The sequence below is a fragment of the Corvus cornix genome, chromosome 3 (genome assembly GCF_000738735.6).
Source record: "Corvus cornix cornix isolate S_Up_H32 chromosome 3, ASM73873v5, whole genome shotgun sequence".
Classification (NCBI taxonomy): domain Eukaryota; kingdom Metazoa; phylum Chordata; class Aves; order Passeriformes; family Corvidae; genus Corvus; species Corvus cornix.
Genome location: NC_047056.1, coordinates 25,995,689 through 26,014,454, shown reverse-complemented (window position 1 = coordinate 26,014,454; position 18,766 = coordinate 25,995,689). Strand labels below are relative to the sequence as shown.

General features: G+C 37.0%; 1 protein-coding gene across 3 annotated transcripts in view; it reads right to left on the bottom strand.

The window, feature by feature from the left end:
• Positions 1 to 2,590: 2,590 nt before the first annotated feature.
• The window catches only part of PPM1B (protein phosphatase, Mg2+/Mn2+ dependent 1B), a 60,793-nt gene continuing 44,617 nt past the window's right edge, over positions 2,591 to 18,766 (bottom strand). For 2 of the 3 annotated variants that reach the window (XM_039568533.1, XM_039568534.1), the window contains exons 5-7: positions 15,525 to 15,636; positions 12,276 to 12,333; positions 5,244 to 6,283 (exon numbers count right to left, since the gene is read on the bottom strand). In XM_039568533.1, coding sequence (XP_039424467.1) covers positions 6,023 to 6,283; positions 12,276 to 12,333; positions 15,525 to 15,636 — 431 coding nt within the window. In that variant the 3' untranslated portion in view covers positions 5,244 to 6,022. Of the gene's footprint in view, positions 4,444 to 5,243; positions 6,284 to 12,275; positions 12,334 to 15,524; positions 15,637 to 18,766 lie in introns of those variants that run through there. The other variant, XM_039568535.1, reaches the window with a different exon arrangement.

Below are 18,766 nucleotides of genomic sequence, written 5' to 3'. Positions count from 1 at the left end.
AAAATGAGAGGTCTAAGATTTCTGAAGGAAATGTAAAGTCTTTGGGCAAATGTGACCTTTCAGATGCACAAAGAGCTAAGCACAGCAGCACTGGTCAAGTGACAGTGTGAATGATAGAAACGAGAGATAAGCACAAACAGGGAGCTGAACACAAACAGGAGGCACAGTCATGCTAAAATGCAAAAGTTGCTCATGTTTTGATCAACAGGGAAGCAGCCAGTACAAGCACGAGACAGTACAAACCAAGCAGAGCTAAGTCAGGTCTGTACAGCAACAGCCTGAATGAACACAAGCAGGACCAGCTCAGATTGGCACACAGAGAAAACAGGTTACAAAGACATTTACGGAGCCTCAGCTGCATAAATTGCATACTTACCTGGATTAGACTGCATAAATTCATGGACTTTGGGTACTTTCTTGTAGTTTTGTCAAATTGCCTTCATTCTGGGAGCATCTCATGCAGTTGCTTACCTGCACCAGAGCAGCTACTTCCAACTTCAGTTTAGAGCTAAAAAAGAACTATAAAGAGCCAAAAGCAACAAGCCTTCAGACAATCCTTAAATCCAAAATTTGCTTTTTAGCCAACAAACAGCAAGTTAGCTGATATTAAAAACTGCTTAGCATTCTGGCCTTTTTTTTTTGCCCCAGTATAGACCTGTACCTAATGATAGGCAGCATTGCTTTTTGCTTCATCTTCCAGAGGTAAAAGTTGCCTACTACAGCTTGGTTCAATGCTGTAACTAATCTCGAGTTCCTATTGCTTCTGATTTCCACTCAAAGTGCCAAAGAAAAAGGACTGGTTTTCTGGGGCTAATTTTGCTTTTTAAGATTTAAGCCAGTGATTGTGGCTGACAGTGTACAAAAGCTCAGAGATGAAGTGGCTGACTGAACTCCACTTTATACATGATACCAAGAAACTACCTAGCCACTAATAGCTAGCCTCAGATGTGCTAAAAGAATCAACAACTTAACAGTTTGTTTGGCTTTGTGGTTTTGGGGTTTTTTTGTTGTTGCTTTTGTGTTTTGGTTTGGGTTTTTTTTTAAACCACTCAAATAGCAACATCAGCATCAGATTCACATTTAAGGCCATGAAAAATATGGATATTTTGGCCAAGTCTTGCAAAGGTTTGCATGCAATAACCATATGAAGATCCAGCCTATTAAGAGGAGACGATCCTAGCACTTAACCCCTAAGATGAGACTTCTGAGGTCAGAATGACATGACTTATATTTGCATCTACTTCGTTACTCCCTATTCCATTTAACATGTTAATGAGGAGCAGTTAAAACAGATCTTTATTTTGCTCAGACACCAGACTTGAGAACTTACATGGACTACTTTGCCTCTGTTACAGAAGAAGTCATAAGAATGAAATCAAGCTGAATTTGACACAACAGAAAGACCCAAGGTGGAAGAGATACATCCCATTCTCAATGTTCTACATAAGTATCTTTACGTTAGTTACCAGGTGGCAACATAATTAAGACAATGTAATTTTAAAGCGTTGGCAAGTTATGGCAAATACAGGAACAAATTTTGTCATTCATTCAGATTTCTCACACTAAGAATACAAAGTCAACAAGCAAAGTTTTTCCCAGGCTGCTGAAATCTACACAGTATTTTGACTAAACTAAAACCATGACTAGAATTCATAACCAAGTGGATGCATGAATGGCAAGTAGTGCTAATTTAGAGGAAAAAAGCTGTCTTGAATTACATTTTGATGTAGCTGTGATCCTTCTCTTTGAAAAACCTCTGTGTGTACTTCACTTCAATACAAAGAAGCATAAACCCTTTTACTTGAGGGAGACTAGCCACTTAATGTAAAAAATCTACACAAGAAAGTGTTCATAGGACTGGAGCCTATGGAGTACCAGCAGTCTCAACAGTGGAACAAGGCATTAAAATTGTAGCTCATGAGGAAGGCATGCAGGGGTTATGCTGTACAAGCAAATCCAACAAAAAAGTTCAAAGAAGTTACAGATTTTTAAACTCAAAAATCTTCAGGTTGTTTGTGAAGATGTCCATTCTACAGTAACACTAACTATTCAGGCAGGTTATTATCCTGCAGTATCAACATCACGGAGGATTCTGGTCTCCTTTCCCACTCAGCTAAACAAGTACAATAGTAAGTTGGAGAAAAAGATCTGTAAAAGTTAAAAAATTTGTAAAAGTTCTAACATGAAAGCATTAACATCAGAGAAATTTCTATTCAAAACTCTGTGCAACAGTGAAATTTCATAAGGCTAAGCTCAGATCTTTAAGAAACTCCAAGAAATTAGTAGATCAAAAAGTCAAGTTTAATCTGAATTTTTAGTCTATAAATGAATGCCCTCCCATAGCTGGACTAGGACTCCAGCTGCACTTGGGATGGATTTGCCCTAGGAGCACTAAATCTTGTTTGCCCTTTCCTGTCTCCCACAGAGAAGCCCACTTGGAGACTTGTGCCTTTCTGAGATGAAGGGGCACATCTGCTACAGAACAAACAGAAATCCATCAACTAAGAGACCTCATAGATCCTGCTGGGTTATCTTTTTATATGGAACACTTGCATCTTAGTAAGTTCTTCTCAAGAAAATAGAGAGCATGTCACACTGTTTTAGCAATCCTTTATTGAAGATAACAAGTTGGTTATGTTCACTGTATTGTATGAAACATCACAATATCATACTGGGAAGGTACTATCAGTACAGGGTTGGACCAGAGCGGACAGTCTGAACAATAAACCATTTTGCATTCTTCATTCCCTGTCTTTTAACAACCCCAAAAAAACCAGTAAAGGGACAAATACCTGTTAACATCATCATTTAAAACACTTTAACTTACAAGGCTAAAATCTAATGAATAAATAAAATATACTGTGGCAATAATCCTCTCTAGACCAAAAAAAAAAAAAAAAAAAAAATCAGATACACAGTGAATCAAAATGACTGGAAAAGCTGGCCTTCGGCATCAGTATGAAAGAGCGTGTGGTTTGTACAGACTCACCATGGGGATAAAGTTACAGAAAAATACCATGAATTTAATTTCACACAAAACCAGTTGATGACTGTCATTAGCTTAAAACTACACACAAGGGCAATTACATCCTCGCTGAAACACAGTTTAAACAAATAGGAAAATGTTTACAAGGCATCCACAGCATGTAAATCATGTACAGATGGATACATTCATTGTTTCCCCTCCCCAATAGCTTTTATTTTAGATAAATACTTTACTCTTCCCCATTTTCGGCATTTACTGGACTCATTACATGCACAACTCAAAGAAGTCAGAAAAAAAGTCAAGGTTATTGCAAAAATAGAATTAAACTAAGAATCTTCAAGTACCTTACATGACAGCCACTCTGTACCATGCCCATTGCTTATAAAATGAAAGGTCATTGAACCCATGAAAATATCTCTAATATTTTCTTAATTTAAAATAGATAATTTTAAGTGTATTTATAGTAATCTCAAAGTGATAATTTGAACTTTGAAAATAATGCAAACAATTAAAAATCATACCCATATTACACAAGACTTCTGTCTGTATCTTAAGCTGAAAAAAATCAAAAACCTATAGAAAACCACATATAGAACAAAAAAATAATCACAATTTACATTATAATAAAGGCAAATTTTCAGCATTTTTTAAAAAACCTGCAGCTGTGAGAGATGTCAAAGCAAGTCACTACTAACTATAAATTCACCAGTTTGGTTTTTTAAAAAGATCTTCTCTAGCAAGAGTTGAAGGGTGTGTTGTACACATGCGTAAAATTCTTACTGGTTTTAGATGCCTAGAATCTTCATATATTATTGCCAAATACACTTATCTTCAAGCAAGCAGTAGGCAACGTATCACAATTTGGACACCGCAGGGAAACCTAACGGTCTGGTAATACAGGTAAAACTGGAAAATTAAAAAAGAAAATAAAATACACATCTGATAGCGTACTGCCCAATTGAAATTACTTCCAAGCCACAGAGCTGCAAAGCCTTCCAACTCGGTAAAGTGAAATAAGAAACGTCTCAAACAATTACTTGTACTCTCTCTCATGCTTGTGTGTTGCATGTTTCATTTAGCCACAGTGTATCTTCAGAGTACACCTACAATCTCGTGCACCTCAGGTACATACACCGATCTGCTGAGAGAATATTCCTTCCTTCCTTCCTTCTTTTTTAGGGCCAAGTTCATGACAGATGTAATCAGTATGCCTGAGGCTGGTAAAAATACTGTAGTACAGGCAATGCTAAGAGTGGCAATATCAGAAAACACAAAAATGAACAAATGATGCAAAATTCTAATATCTTTCTGCCCATTTCACAAAATGTTGGAAATCCACCAGAAATTTTCCCTTGTATTGAAGAAATCAGATTTAAAAGTTTTTTTCCCCCTTTCAGAATGAAAAGCATTTTAGTAGATTTGTAAGGCTACCACGGATCTTCTAGCTCTCCAGCACCCTACAGGAAAAGAAGAGGAGAAATATTACTACTCACCAATACAAATGAAAACATTTTGTTGTACTTTGGAATTCAGAGGCATAATTAAGAAGAATGCTAGCATAAGACAGAAAACATTTTCCTTGTTTTCCATACCTGCCCACTTCCACACACAAATAGTTGCTGTTTGTCAATGTCACGATGGAATTGACTTTTATAAAACATGAATCCAGTAAAGCTATTATAGCAGAATGACTTAAAACCAAGATTTACCTAAAATTGTACTAAATCACAACTACCAATACATGCTACATCTGTGGACTACAAAACAAAAATAAAAGCTCTACAAAATACTACGGAACTCAGCTTTTCAGGTATTCGGGGTCCACAAGAAATTCCTGCAGGCTCATTTTCATTAAGGCAGTGAAATTTGTACCCGTTTTGAACAATTCTATTTTCGTGCAAGTGTTATATGCTATGAATTGACAACTGACACAAGAATTCCAGATTTCCCCTATTAGCAGATGAGCTACCACTACTGCAAAGTCCCAGTATTATCACCGACCTACCCAAAAAAACCCACATATGTGTACGTGTTGTACCCCAAGAGACATGGAAAAGATGTGGCAGAAGGCAAACTTTAAAAGAATAGTTTATTCATTTATATGGCTGATGTTTAGCTTGAACCTGAGAAATGTTGCCCAAATACAGGATTACGATGAATGCTCCAAACCCCAAATCACTCAAAGCTTTGTAGAAACTAATGATCACCATGAGTTCACATCAGAAGCTATGAAAAGTTCCAAGTCATGTCAAAATGGTAACGCTTCAAAGAAAGTTTATTACTTGCTTAAAAGAGTCAATATGCATACAGATATTATTCCACAGCATATCCTTTATTTTCATTTGATCACAAATTACTATAACTTGACACTAGGTACTATATTGAAGTACATTTTCATTTCTGGATATATGCTATGCTACAGCCTGGGAAGTAATAATACCATTGTCTAGAAAATCAGTATTTATAATGAACAGTGGATACAATCTAAACTGAAAAAAAGAAAAAAATCGAACATTTCATAAGTGACAACCTAAAATGTAACAGCTTTTGTAATTTAGCTGTAATAGAAACTATACACAAACAAAACACAAGCATGCAGTACACGACGCTGGGGAAAAAAACCTGAAGAATTTGTATAATTCACAAAAAATACAACTAAGATGTAAATTACTTTACACTGAGTAAACAGTAAACATACACCATCAAAACTATTATTTAATAAATGCTCTAAAAAGAAGAAGTTTTATAATGTCTTTTTGCATAATCATGTTAGATCCTGTTGTTGGTGACACAGGATTTAAAAAAAGAAAATCAGAATCTCGAATGGAAGTTAAATCTTGCTACACAACATAAGATGCAATTACTGTACTATCCCACAGTAGCTGAACTTCGAAGGAAGTAAGAGCTCTGTAGAAACAATCTGTACAAATAACTGAAGGAAAGCCAAAGAGTCTTCTAGGCTAGCAGTGGCACAGGCTGCGATCTAAGCAAGGAAGGCCCGGCGGGTGAAGCGCAGCGCTAGCTCGCTGTGGAGTGTCAGGCCTGCTGCTCGCCGCTCTGCTCGCTGCCCGCGCCCCGGCGCGCTGCCGCTGCCGCTGCGGGGCCGGCGCGGGGCTGCGGCGCCTCGGCGGCCGCGCTGTCGTCGGGCGGGCCCCGCGCCTGCAGCTGCGCCAGGCGGTACCCGGCCAGCATCTCCTCCAGCAGGTGGCGGTAGTTCCCCCTATGATTAATCCGCATCTGCCTCAGCGCCTCCACCAACCTCCCCTGCGTTCCGCCTTCCTCGGCCGCGCCAGGCTCCTTCGGTTGAGATTCAACACCCCAAAAAAATCAGTAGTTAAACTAAAACATTCTCTAACCACATTAAAAAAAAAAAAAAAATCAAACCGAAAAAACATTTTTTTTTCAAACTGAGAAAACATCAGCTTTGCTCTATTTGAATGTAAAACACCCTATTAGCAACATACAACTTGGAACAATATATTTCATGTTCATCCTTTTAAACAACATAGTTTAAGAAACGGTAATTATTAAACCAGCATTTTTAATAATTTCAATTCATTTTGAGCAAGTCATCAAAGTACCTTCTCCCCATTAATTCCACCTTTATTTCAAATATCTTTGATAAATAGATTATACCCCCCTCAACTTTGATTATTTGTCAGTGGAAATTTTTGAACATTTAAGCTTCTTTAGCCACAGGTCAATATATTTAATTGTGAATTTCTGCACAGTCAGTAGCAGCACAGTTCTGTGAAAAACTCAGAGAACAGATAACTCTACTGATAGCAGTTTAGTTGAAGCATCACATCAAAATAAATGCTCAGTGTTTCAGTAAGCACTCTTGATTTTTGTATGCATGATGCTGCCAGAAAAGAAGCAAGCAGCTACCCATAAGCACAAGGAATGCTGGTATTTGAATGACATAAGACACACCTTTGGGCAGACTGTGTATTGCCTAGAAAAATTAGCAGGTAGAACAGTTATTTAATGTCAAACCTAAGAACCTACAGCACAAAATCTGAGTATCAAGTGCTAGTTAAGGAATGGAAGTCTCCTCAGCAAATGAACTGCTTGGTTACAAGCCTTCAGTTGAAAAAAAATGTGGTTTTTGGTGATAGACATGCACATCTGCTACAGTGCTTTGACACTGATACTAGGTATTTTCACTTCCAAGTGCTAAAGCAGTACTGCTGCTTTAAGGGAACAGTACATTTTAAATTATTAATATATAGCAATTTATCAATCTAGACAAATGAAACTGTATCTCTGTAAGCTGGCTGATTTTGCAAGACATTAGAGGCGCAATCCAGACTGCCTTGTTTTCATGATGACCTCATTTTATTGTCATGTAGTCCAAAAGCTTCCTAATTACAAGTACTGCCGCCGCTCATTTTACAAGCTTAACAGCAGTATCGAGAAAATATCTTGGGATCAGTAAGATTTTGCATGCTCTATGTAATGTTGCTGGAATAAAAGCCCCGAGACTGATTAGCACAGTCCAAGCTAAAATGGGGGACAATTTTACCACAAAAATGAGTATTACTGCATATAATGGCATCCCAGTTTAATTTGTTCAGGAAGTAAGAGACATTTTCACAGTGGTTTGCTGGTCTTAGTTTGAGATGTTTTGACTCCCATGTACTAGCATTTTCATATTCTAATATGAAAATATTCAAGAGAATATTCAAGAATTCAATACTCTCTTCTCTTCAAGAGCCCAGTGAGAAAAAGCAAGATAAAGGAGGTAGTTCTAATGCTTGAAATGGAATTGGTTTAATGCCTTACGAGCACAATGTCAGTGAAAACCCAGGGCATCAAGAAGAGGCTACAGATGCATCCTGTTTCTTGGTTTGACAAAGAAAAAAAACTGAGTTATGTATATTCCTAGCTAATATTAAACATGGCAGCATAGCTGGAGACTTCCTTCCAGTTTTTTAAAATTCGGAGAACGTTTAAATTCCGTATTTCGTCTACTCCATCAGTTATGCTGTGAGGTTGACATTAGCACACATACACCCTGAAGTTTCCACATTTCAAAATACCGAGATATTAAAAAATTCCTTTGGCAGACTGAAGTGAATGATTTTGCTCCATGCAACACTGAAGAGTAAAAGCAATAAGCAATGTAATAGCAGCCCTGAGACTCCTAAGCAATTCAAATGCTGGTAGGAGTTGAATTAGCAGTGCTGTTAGTGTTTGGTATTCAAGCTCACATCCTGCTTTGCGTTGCACCCTATTTTACAGCAGGCTATTTTGTGCTTCCCTTGTGTCCCTCAGTGCTACCAGACAAGAAAGCCCACAGACAGTAGGACCGAAACTGCCTCTTTTATATATTATGCATGATATAGACAGAGATTTCTCTCTAATGATGTGTGGTTAGAACAGGTCCCTGAAAACTATGGTTATTGTGCAAGGTAGCATTTGTCTTCCCTCACATTTCAATTCGACTAAGTGCTACTGACCATAAAAACAAGAATAAATTTGTGCTAGCCATATTGAACATGAGTATTCACAGTTTTTACACAAGTTTTGTGCTATTAAATTACGTGCATGAAAAGGGTTGCTATGTATTAAAGACTGGATTTACGATGTTTTGAGAATGGTGTAAAGAGTTGCGTCCATTTAAATTTTTAAAATTATGTGTAGCAGCCCTTAACGACACATGATTTGGTTCAGCCAAATGCCAGTGTTTTATTAGTAAAAACAAAGAGAAACATGATTGCTTTCAAATAAGATGCTCAAAGGCAGCTTTAAGCAAATGCCACTGGAACTATTAACACAGCCACTGTCATTTTAACATTGTTCCTTGTGTTTGGGTGTATATATACATATAGTGAAGTAGTTTAATTGGGTAGTAGTCTGCTTAGGAACACATCAAAAAACTAAAATGGTCAGAGAAGTAGAGTCACAGAAAAAGAGCAATACTTTAACATAGTAAGTAGAACAACTCTTCAGTGGTACTGTAACATCACAGTGCTAACAATTATTTAGCTATGAATACATTCTTTTAAATTCCCTTTAAAGATCTGAAAACATCAGGCCCCAATACATAACAGATTCCTGTACTCTCACTCGTATTTGTAAAGGCACAAGCCACCACATTTACAGCAGAAGTCTCTGCTCAAACACTGGTAAAGTTCTTCGTTGTGACCCCAGTGCAGGGCTCTCTCCAGCCCTGGATTTATAAAATACTCGTAAATCTGCTGAGATTCCTAGTGCAAAAAACTTAAGACTGCTATACCCTCAAGCCAGACAAGTGATCTCTGAATACAGCTTTAGTAAGGATTCTTTCATTTCTCAGACTCTTGCTCTGCATAACATCTCATATTTAGGCTCTATGTTAATGTTTCTCAGAAAATGCACATGTGAAGGACAAAAATCTACTATCACTAGTTTGGATAACCAAAAAAAAAAAAAAAATCTAAGTGCAACACTACCTGAAATGTTTACAGTGCTGAGTAAAACAAAGCTAGCCTAGAAAGAGATACAACCAAGTTTTTAATTTATATACTTTCTAAGAAGTAACTTGCAAGCCTATTATGATCCAGTTCACAGGAACTCAGGGTAACTACTTCAAAACTGTCAGATGCTAAAAAGCATAGTCTTTAGAAGGAAGTCATATTCTCAATTGCAAAAGTTAATCTGATTGTTTGGGTTGTTGTTTTTGTGGTTTAGAGGGGGCTTTTTACTCATTCGTATTAATATTTTAGCAACTAATTATGTTATTATTTTGCCAAGATAAAAACTGCTCTAGCTTTATATACAACCATAAGATGGAAGATGACTGCCACAGGCAGATTTCCAGTCAGTAATGGAAATATTCTGTACAACACCCACTCTCAGCAGACACATACGCACTGTTAATTGCACACAGGGAAGGACGCTCAAGTACAAGTCAAGCGCACCTTTGTGCTCTGCAGACTCAGCATCCATGTGTCTAGCTCAATTTTTCATATGAACATCTGCTTTTGCCTCATACTAGTTTAAACAGGGGCATCATTAGCTAGATTTCAATCTCACTTGGCAATGTCATCATTGGGATATACTGTATGTTTCTTTCCTACCTTTGCTTCCTGTTTAAATGTGAGATGTGTAGCAACATTATCACTTTGTGTACACATTCTGAAGAGTCTGATGTTGGGTAACTGAACAGCTTCCTTCCCTTTTAACCTCTCTGGACACTTCAGTATCCAGTTCAGAAGGCTACAAGATCACCACATACACACCTGAAACTGAGTAAGACCAGCAAGGAAGTCATGTTTTCATCACCTCAGAGACAAGGCCCACTAGGATTCATCCACTTCAAGGACAGTAAGATAACTTGCTGGGAAAATGCAAACAGGAATTGTATCCTTCACCAAGGGCGAGCACATCCTCTCAAACTACTCTGGGCCAGTATCACTTAGGGTGAAAAGAATAAAGGTGCTGACTGGGAAATGACATCCTGTCACAAGATCAAACTAGAATTTAGTCCACTCTATTAAAAACACATCATTTTTGAGATTTGCACTTCTATATCAACATAAGAAAAATCTAGTAAGCAGACTGCAGTCTACTGTTCACATCTCTTTTTAAGAAACCAAATTAAAAGCCAAACCAACTACTCAAGGATTTTAACGGCAAAAAAGGTCAAAGCTGTTAATGGTATATTATTTTATGAACAAAATGCACATTTAGGTTAGCTACCTCATTTTATTAAATTAAAATGGATGATGCATAAACATTTCCTGAAAGAAGCCAATAGACAAAAGGATGCTCTACTGCGTATTAGGACTTTCAGCAAATGTGCAGGGCTATTGAGAAGTAAATCTAGACTTAGAATATGTGCATCATAAATGCAACTATGGCATACAACATTTCTAAAAATTAGCCATTAGACAAACTTTTAGGTTTTTTTCTTAAAATACCAATTAATTTGTAAAACCGATGCTGCTTTAATTTTTATTTAATTCTTAAATAAGCCACGTATACCAGTAACTTTTCCCCAAAAAGTAGGGAAAGTTCTGGCTAAATACAAAAAGTAGTAGCCGGCTGATAGAGGTGCAGATTTTCCTGAAGGACTAAAGAAGCTGGAAAGAGGAAAATTTTATGTATCTTGGTTTGGGGCACTGTTGCACAATTTCTTGAACGTGAAATGAAAAAAGCATATCCTATCACTTTCATCTAGAAAAAGGAACAAATCCTAAAAAATTAAGAAGTTAGAGATTTCTTCCCTATTTGTATTCTTAACAGAATAGTGGCCCCTTCCACCCACACCAGCTTTCCAATTGAAGATAATAAATCAAATATAGGCAGTTAAGAGAAGAGGACAATAGAAAAGACACAGTAATAATTGTAGTGAGACTGCATATTTACTATCTCAAGGTGCACAATTGGTACTTTCAAGGTATTTCAAGTGCAACACCATTCACTGTAATAACTACCTGACTGAGGGCCTTGTAGCATCTCAGAAGAAAAAAATATTACAAAGGATTTATAGAATAAGAATGGTACTTCCACAAAACAGTGCACATAAACTGTACAGGAAATGACGTGTACAAGCACTGATGGTTTTTATGAGTTCTTCAGTTTTTCAGAGTTTTTAAACAAATTTAACCACAATTGATAGAAGCACCAGTTATTGGTTACACTAATATTAAGAGCCACCTAATAATCAGGCTTAGAGGTACAATAAACCATATTTCAATGTAGTATTTAAAATTCAATTTCATAGGAAATGGGAAGAGGAATGTAAGCTATTTTAGAAACCATAACTGAAGTAATCTAAAATCACTTTACACTTTTCCTTAGACCAGTAGAGATGGGATATGAAAAGACAGTGCAAATGCTATGAAAATAGTCAATATTAGTCTTGTCTTTTATATCGAGTGTACGAAGGCCTCCTTACAGAAGGCAACAGGAAGTGTGTTTGCCCCCTCTTGTACTACACTTCTGGACAGCAGAATAACAGCTAGTTAAGTAACAAATTTTCTGACTATTAATTTTTTACAATAATAAACCGTAATTTAAAAAAACCCTGCACTGTTGCCTCACAGGTTTGACTGAGAAAGTGGTAGTCATTTGGATGTTTAAAAAGTCTTTCAGAATTGGGTGTCAGTTTTGTGTCTTTTTGAGGATGAACTTCTATATCAAATACATCCAAAGCAAGGTAAAAATTAGCAGTATGTTACAATATATACAATGTATTTCTAATACTTTATTCCTAGTGATGAACACTTTTGCTTGATGTGTGACACAACTCTGACATTCACATTAGCAAAGAGGTGTAGCAATCAAAATGGGAACTTACCCCCTCATTGTCTCTGTGTGGATTCAGCCTAGTATACACAGCTTCGATAATATTACGCCTAAAAAGAGAAGTTAAAAAAAAATTAAGCACAACAAAGGATTTCAAAACATTGAGAAAAGTGTGATCAGAGTAGGCATTTCAAAGTGTTTAAGGTGTTTTTCTTTTAATTTGCCTTTTAAAAAGATGAAACCCACCCTGTCTTTAGTCACTTTCAGTAAGATATTTGGGGGTCTAGCAATCTGGTTAGGATTTGTAAAAACTGAGCAAAGTAAAGCAATTTTCTTACCTTACCGTTTCCATGGTCCACCTCTTTTTAGAGCTGCATAGTCAGATTTTGTCAAAAGTAACATTTAAATCTATATTTTGCTTGTTATAAAGAATTCTTCAAGTTTGCTGGTTTTCTTGCCTTATTTCTGGATGTGGAACTTGAAGACAGTTCCATTTTTCCCTATTTTTATTACATATACACAGGTTACAACTTGCCTACAAAATTTTGTAGTGTGGTGTGCAGAGTATACAACCCCTTAGATGTGTTTTCTATTGTCTATTCACACTGTAGAAATTAAAACACAGAAGCCACTAGGTAGACTTTTTTTATGGCAGCGCCATTTAAGGCCACGCTTCCACAGGCAGGCAAAATAGGCACAAAGAACTTCACAAAAAATAAAACCCATCATATAAACAGACTTCTGATTCAAAAAAGGTTATGTACTCACATCTTCAAATCAAAGTTAAAACTGGGAAACATTCAGACAGCTATAATAAATATGATCAAAGTTACTGGCAGCTTCAACAAAAAAGAACTCCTACATGGACTAAGACTCCTTAAGTCTGGAAGTGACCAAGATCTCTAAAAATTATGTCAGAATGAGGGACACCAACTGCTGAGTCTTCTAAAGAGCACAAAGGCATCAGCTGAAGACAGCTGCAAATGTCTCCAATAAACAGTCATGGTTCTCGATGCAACAGAACTTTCTGCCCCAGAATACTGAGGATGCTACAAGTTTGATGAGGCTCCTTCTGTTCATATTTAAGAAATCTGGAAAGGCTGCGTATCTGAAGTAGTATAGGATCCACTGGCATTGATGGAGTATCTTCCTAGACAAAAGAAACTGAATGTTTTTGCCGATGATACACGAAGGGGTTCTCTCCATTTAGTTCCACACTTAGTGATAGACCAATGGCACAGTTCTGACTAAATGTCTGTACTACATAAAGCAAAGGCACTTGCAATGTAACAGAAAATGCCTAAACAGTCCAAGCAAGACAGCCACAGAAGCAAGAGGTAGCCACTACAGTGGGTTTAAATAGACATGAAAGTCAGGTCCTTAGGAATTATCCAGTCTTCCTTTTTCACTTTTCTTTCTTTCTTTCAACAGTGTACTTCTCTGTGGTTTTCTTTGATGGGAAAACTCAGGAGCAAGATCTTGAGTGGAACTACTAAAGGCCCAAGTACCAGGGTAGCTCAGGACTTTTGTTTACTGCAGCAACAAACAACCAATTTTGAGGCAGCAATTGAAATCACAAGGGGATTGGAGTCAAGCCAGAAAAGAGTCTTTGGAGAGTAAGATTTTAAAGGATAAAGCAGCATCATCAACTGACCACAGCAGAGTTGACACCTGTACATCTCCTGTCTCAAAGAATGGGCCAGCAGGGGCTTCTACACAAGTGAGAAGCTTGAAGGAAGGAAGTATGCAGTGCCAATGTAAGTGGAGCTACTTCAGGGGCTCCTAAGGTTCACAAACACACTCTAGTCACAGTAACATTGTATTGCATTTCTCCAGCTCAGACATACTAAAAATTTGGAGCAACTTTAACTGATGCTAAAACCATGGATGTCAGCCACAGACAAGATCTTTTCACAGCCCCTTTGAGGCAGGTCTTGGGAGTTCAAACACAAGGACAAAGTGTAACTTCATGACCTGGTAACATCCCAGGATAATGACCTCAAGAAAAAGAATATTCTCTTGTTAGGACAAAAGTTTTAAGTTACACAGTATGTGGGTTTGGGTTGTGCAGTAGTACTTTTTCCAAGACTTCCATTAATTTCCTGCAAGTAAAACAAACTTACTTATGTCACTGCCTTTGTCCCAAGTTTGGAGACCAAGAACAAGTTACTTAATACCGTATAATATTCTCTCGAAAGAAACTGCAGGCACACCCCTGAAGTCAAGGGACTTTAAAAGTCAAGATGAAGAGAAAGGCACCAAAATGCAAATTCTGAACCAAGTCCATGAAAAATGTAACCTGAATCACAACAAATTTAAATAGAATTTATATGTCAAGGGTCCAGAATAGTGCAGCAGTACATGATGCAGTTACTAATGAGCAAAACAACAAAACACAGCAGTTGGGAGTCACCAAGAAGAACAGGCACACCAAAACTTCTCTGAATGCCTGGAATGCGCACAAGTGGAAAAGAAGGCCCAGAATGTACAGATACTTCCAAGGCTAGAAAGATATAATCATGGCAAACAGTGCTCATTAACAAGTACATGCAATGAAAATAGATGTACAGACACACACCAGTGCTCAGAGGACAGGACTTCATATTTTGTAAAATACAAATATTCAGAAACAACATGCTTTATGCCAGGGAACAATAATGAGTACTGCTGTCTGGGGAATTCCAGATTAACAATTGTTTATGCAATTCTAAATTCTTTTCATTAAAATCCTTAAGTTAGGTTGCTAGAATATCACCATTGGGTTCACCAGAAAACCAATGTAATTTCTGAAGGTTTATTCCTGTTAATAATGATAATAAACAATATTCTTGTTTATCTACCATTCAGTTTCAGACTAAACAAATAAAAACAATTTTCTTATGACAATGTTTTCTGAGCAAGTAACTACTGTCCCGAACTTATAACAGACATTAAGTGGTTGGGAAAACATGACATGAGGAAAAGTGATCTCCTGGCATTTTGATATTCATGTTGTTTGACAGCTCTTTATAAGTGTAAAGCAGTAAAAAGTCAAGAATACATATATTTTAATTTTCTGAAATGGCCATATGGAAATAATAAATTAGTATGTTATGTACCAGAATATAATTAATGTATTTCCTCTTTACCATTCTGGAATGGGGACAGCGACACAAATGTTTATATACTGCAAAAGGTAAACTAGCTTCAAATACAAAAACTTGATTTGATTATAGCTATTACAGTAAGAAAACTTTAAAACATTAAAATGAAAGAGTTTCAGTGAATTTAACAGTTCAAGAAATTCCAGTACTGTACTCACTTGCCAGCTAAACCACCTCCTGGTGGTAAATTAGGGATATTCTCTGCAGTTAAAATACGAATAACATGAGCAAGATCAGGCATTCCTTCTTCACCCGATTTTTCCATAATTTCTAATTTAAAAACAGAAGAAGTCCTGAGTTAATACCACCCATTGGCTAAGACACTGAAATACAAGATACTATCACTTTTTAACAGAAGCATTATGAAAAAGTTACATGTAAACAGGAAAACATTCTTTACATTTTAGGTTAGCAGCCTTTGCATGGTGGAACAGAGCTTAAATTCATGGTCTGTCTTTCCAGTATGAGTCAAGCCTTACTCTTTAAGAGAAAATCAGAAGCAGACTGTGAACTGAATGAAATACCCCAGAGATAGCAGCCTGTTCTCTCTGAAAAAGACAGCAGCTGGGAGTCTGTTTCAGTCAGCTTCCTGTTGCAGTGCAACACATTACATGCCATAAAGCCAGTGCTTCCCCAGGATTCTGTCACGCTTCCTTGTGAGTAACACCTTGTATCCTCAAAGGCCTGGATCTCCAGTGCATAAACACTCTGACCATCATGCAAGCAGGAGGATATATAATGGATAGATAATATTAGCACTCAAGTGGCCAAAAGAGAATACAGGACTGATAAGAAATAATTAAATATACTTATTTTAATAATAATTAAAAATACGGTATTCCATTTTCAAAGCTGACATATAACACAAGTCAAGCCCAGCACTACTAAGTTCTTCTACCTTGGAAAAGAACTGCCTAAACTCAAGTAAATCTTCACATGCTCTCTTTCACCAGAGTTGCTGTTAAGATGCACATGTAGTATCTGTGTATACACTCACACAGGTGTAATGCTACCAGCTTCCACTCATCAGTCTCTACTCATCAACCACTACCACGGCACAAAAAGGCTCGAGAGGAGTTTTTTTCTGAAAATCAACTAAATTAAGGAGCAGAGTGCCATTTCTGTAGATACTGTTCCAGATAAAAACACCTTTGAGCCACAAACTAGAAGAATTAAGAATAAATCCTCTCAAGTACCATCCTAAAAAACTTCAGTCATTCTGTACCTTTGCTACTATCCAAAGATAGATAAACAAATACTTTAATTTTCCTACAATTGATTATATTCTGGATAAGTGACTTGGAGCCTGCATTTACGAGTTTCTTAAGTTAGTAGAAAAGCATACCACCGGTACTTTAAACCCCTCATCCCAAGTTTCCTGGTATTTAAACCTTTCTTGCTGTCTATCACTTACGTAGGAAGCAAGTGATATTCAGGCTTCTCTTAGGACTACCAATATCAACAAAGTGCTTGGCAAGGTACTCGCTCACTTTGCATGAGGCAGATCAGTAGTAATGCCCCCACGAAGCAATCACTTGTAGAATAATTATAGTACCTTGTAACAAATAAAGCACTGTTATGCTTCTAAGTCTCAATTTTAAGCCAGCAATATACAATCTTTGCAAAGATTAAGATAGGTGCTCTACTACTAGAAGTGATTAAAGACTGTTCCATGAAACTTGATGTGTATGATCATCCATCCATCCATCAAGGATGGATCATGGTTAGCAAAGGAAATGACAGCTGAGTAAGTATGCCTTAATCTTAGGATTTTGATCACTTCTTCCACACACACATAAATTAGCTACAACTCCTCTTATACATTGCATCCTTTTGTACAGTTCTACTTAGTTAGAAGTAATCGTACTGCTACAATATAATTTTGCTGATATATTTGACAGGAAATGTATCTTATGAATATACACTTTTTATACCAAGAGCGCATCTGGTTCTATACATAGGAAAAGTAGACAAATAGCAAGAATTAATAAGAAGAAAGACTACAAAAGCAAGCAATTTCCAAATATTAATTGCAAGCATAAGGGTTTTATATCTTCTTAAAAAGGAATGAAAGCAATTACAGCTAAAGATTGCTCTATGTTTCTTGGTACTAGAAATATTTATGTTACACTGTATAATAACTTCCCAGGGAGTGCTGAACTGAACCATAAGCATCTTCTCTTCATTTCTAGAAGGTGGCAAAACAAGAATTCTGGCTGAACTAATCATTATCTTTTTCTTTTCCTGGTATTAGAGTGAATAATTTCATCTAGAACCTGTTCCCTCTCTTTAAAAAAAAAAACAAAGCTTCCTAATAGAAAATCGAGAATAAAGCAAGTGAGCAAGCATGACCTGTTTCCATTACACATCAGTTGGCAGATACACGCTGTGGATGTGCTTGACAAAGGCCACCAGAGAAAGAAACCAAATATTTTCAGGAACAAGATTTATGGGCACTTACAAAGTTCTCACCATCATCTCTATGATGTTAAGACTAACCGCTACAGTTAACTTTGCATTGCTAACATAACTCAGACACTTAAAGAATAATTCCTGATATTATTATATATGTATATTCATGGAAGTCCACTACAAGGTCTAGTACTTTACTCCTAAAACACTTCTCACTAACAGCCTAACACTTAACTCACCGATAGGCATTTTGAAAATTCAGGTAACATTTTACTTCAGTTTTATATAATGCAAGTCCTCACCCAGACGGCATTACAAGTTCTCCATGTTCCAGCGCCTCCTTTGATGCCCAGCTATCCATTATGACAAATCAGTTTTATATACAGTATATATTCCACATATGTAAAATGTATCATCCAACTCAGTGGATTAACCAGTAAGACTGTTTAAGCCTACACAGATCATGTGCCCCTATTTATGATTTGTAGGGTGTTTTTTGGGTTTTATGGGGTTCTGTGGTTTGTCTGTTATTAACTGCAATTCTGATACACCCTTTCAAATAAACTGAAACATCAGAGAACTGAATTGACTTCTGTGCCTAGTTTTCTCTTTGTGGGACCAAACTTTGGGTCTCTGAAAGGCAGAGAGCAGAAAGTAGTATTTGCAAGGAGCAGTAAGAAAAGAGTGACCTAGCATAACCTCACTGCTGTCCAAAACACCTGTAGAAGGTGCCCATGGCAGTGGTGTTGGAATTAGATGATCTTTAAGGTCCCCTCCAACCCAAACCATTCTGATGGCTCTATGATTGTACTTCGGAGATGGACCAATTAAATGACTCAAACCAGAAGCAGGGCTGTGCTCAGAGTCAGAAATGACTCAAGCACAAGCTTAACTTCATTAAGTATTTCAGTATACTCTACAAGTGGCAGCTTTGGAATGCAGTTACCCACATTCTGTCAACCTCAAAACCCAAACTAGCTAAAGAGCA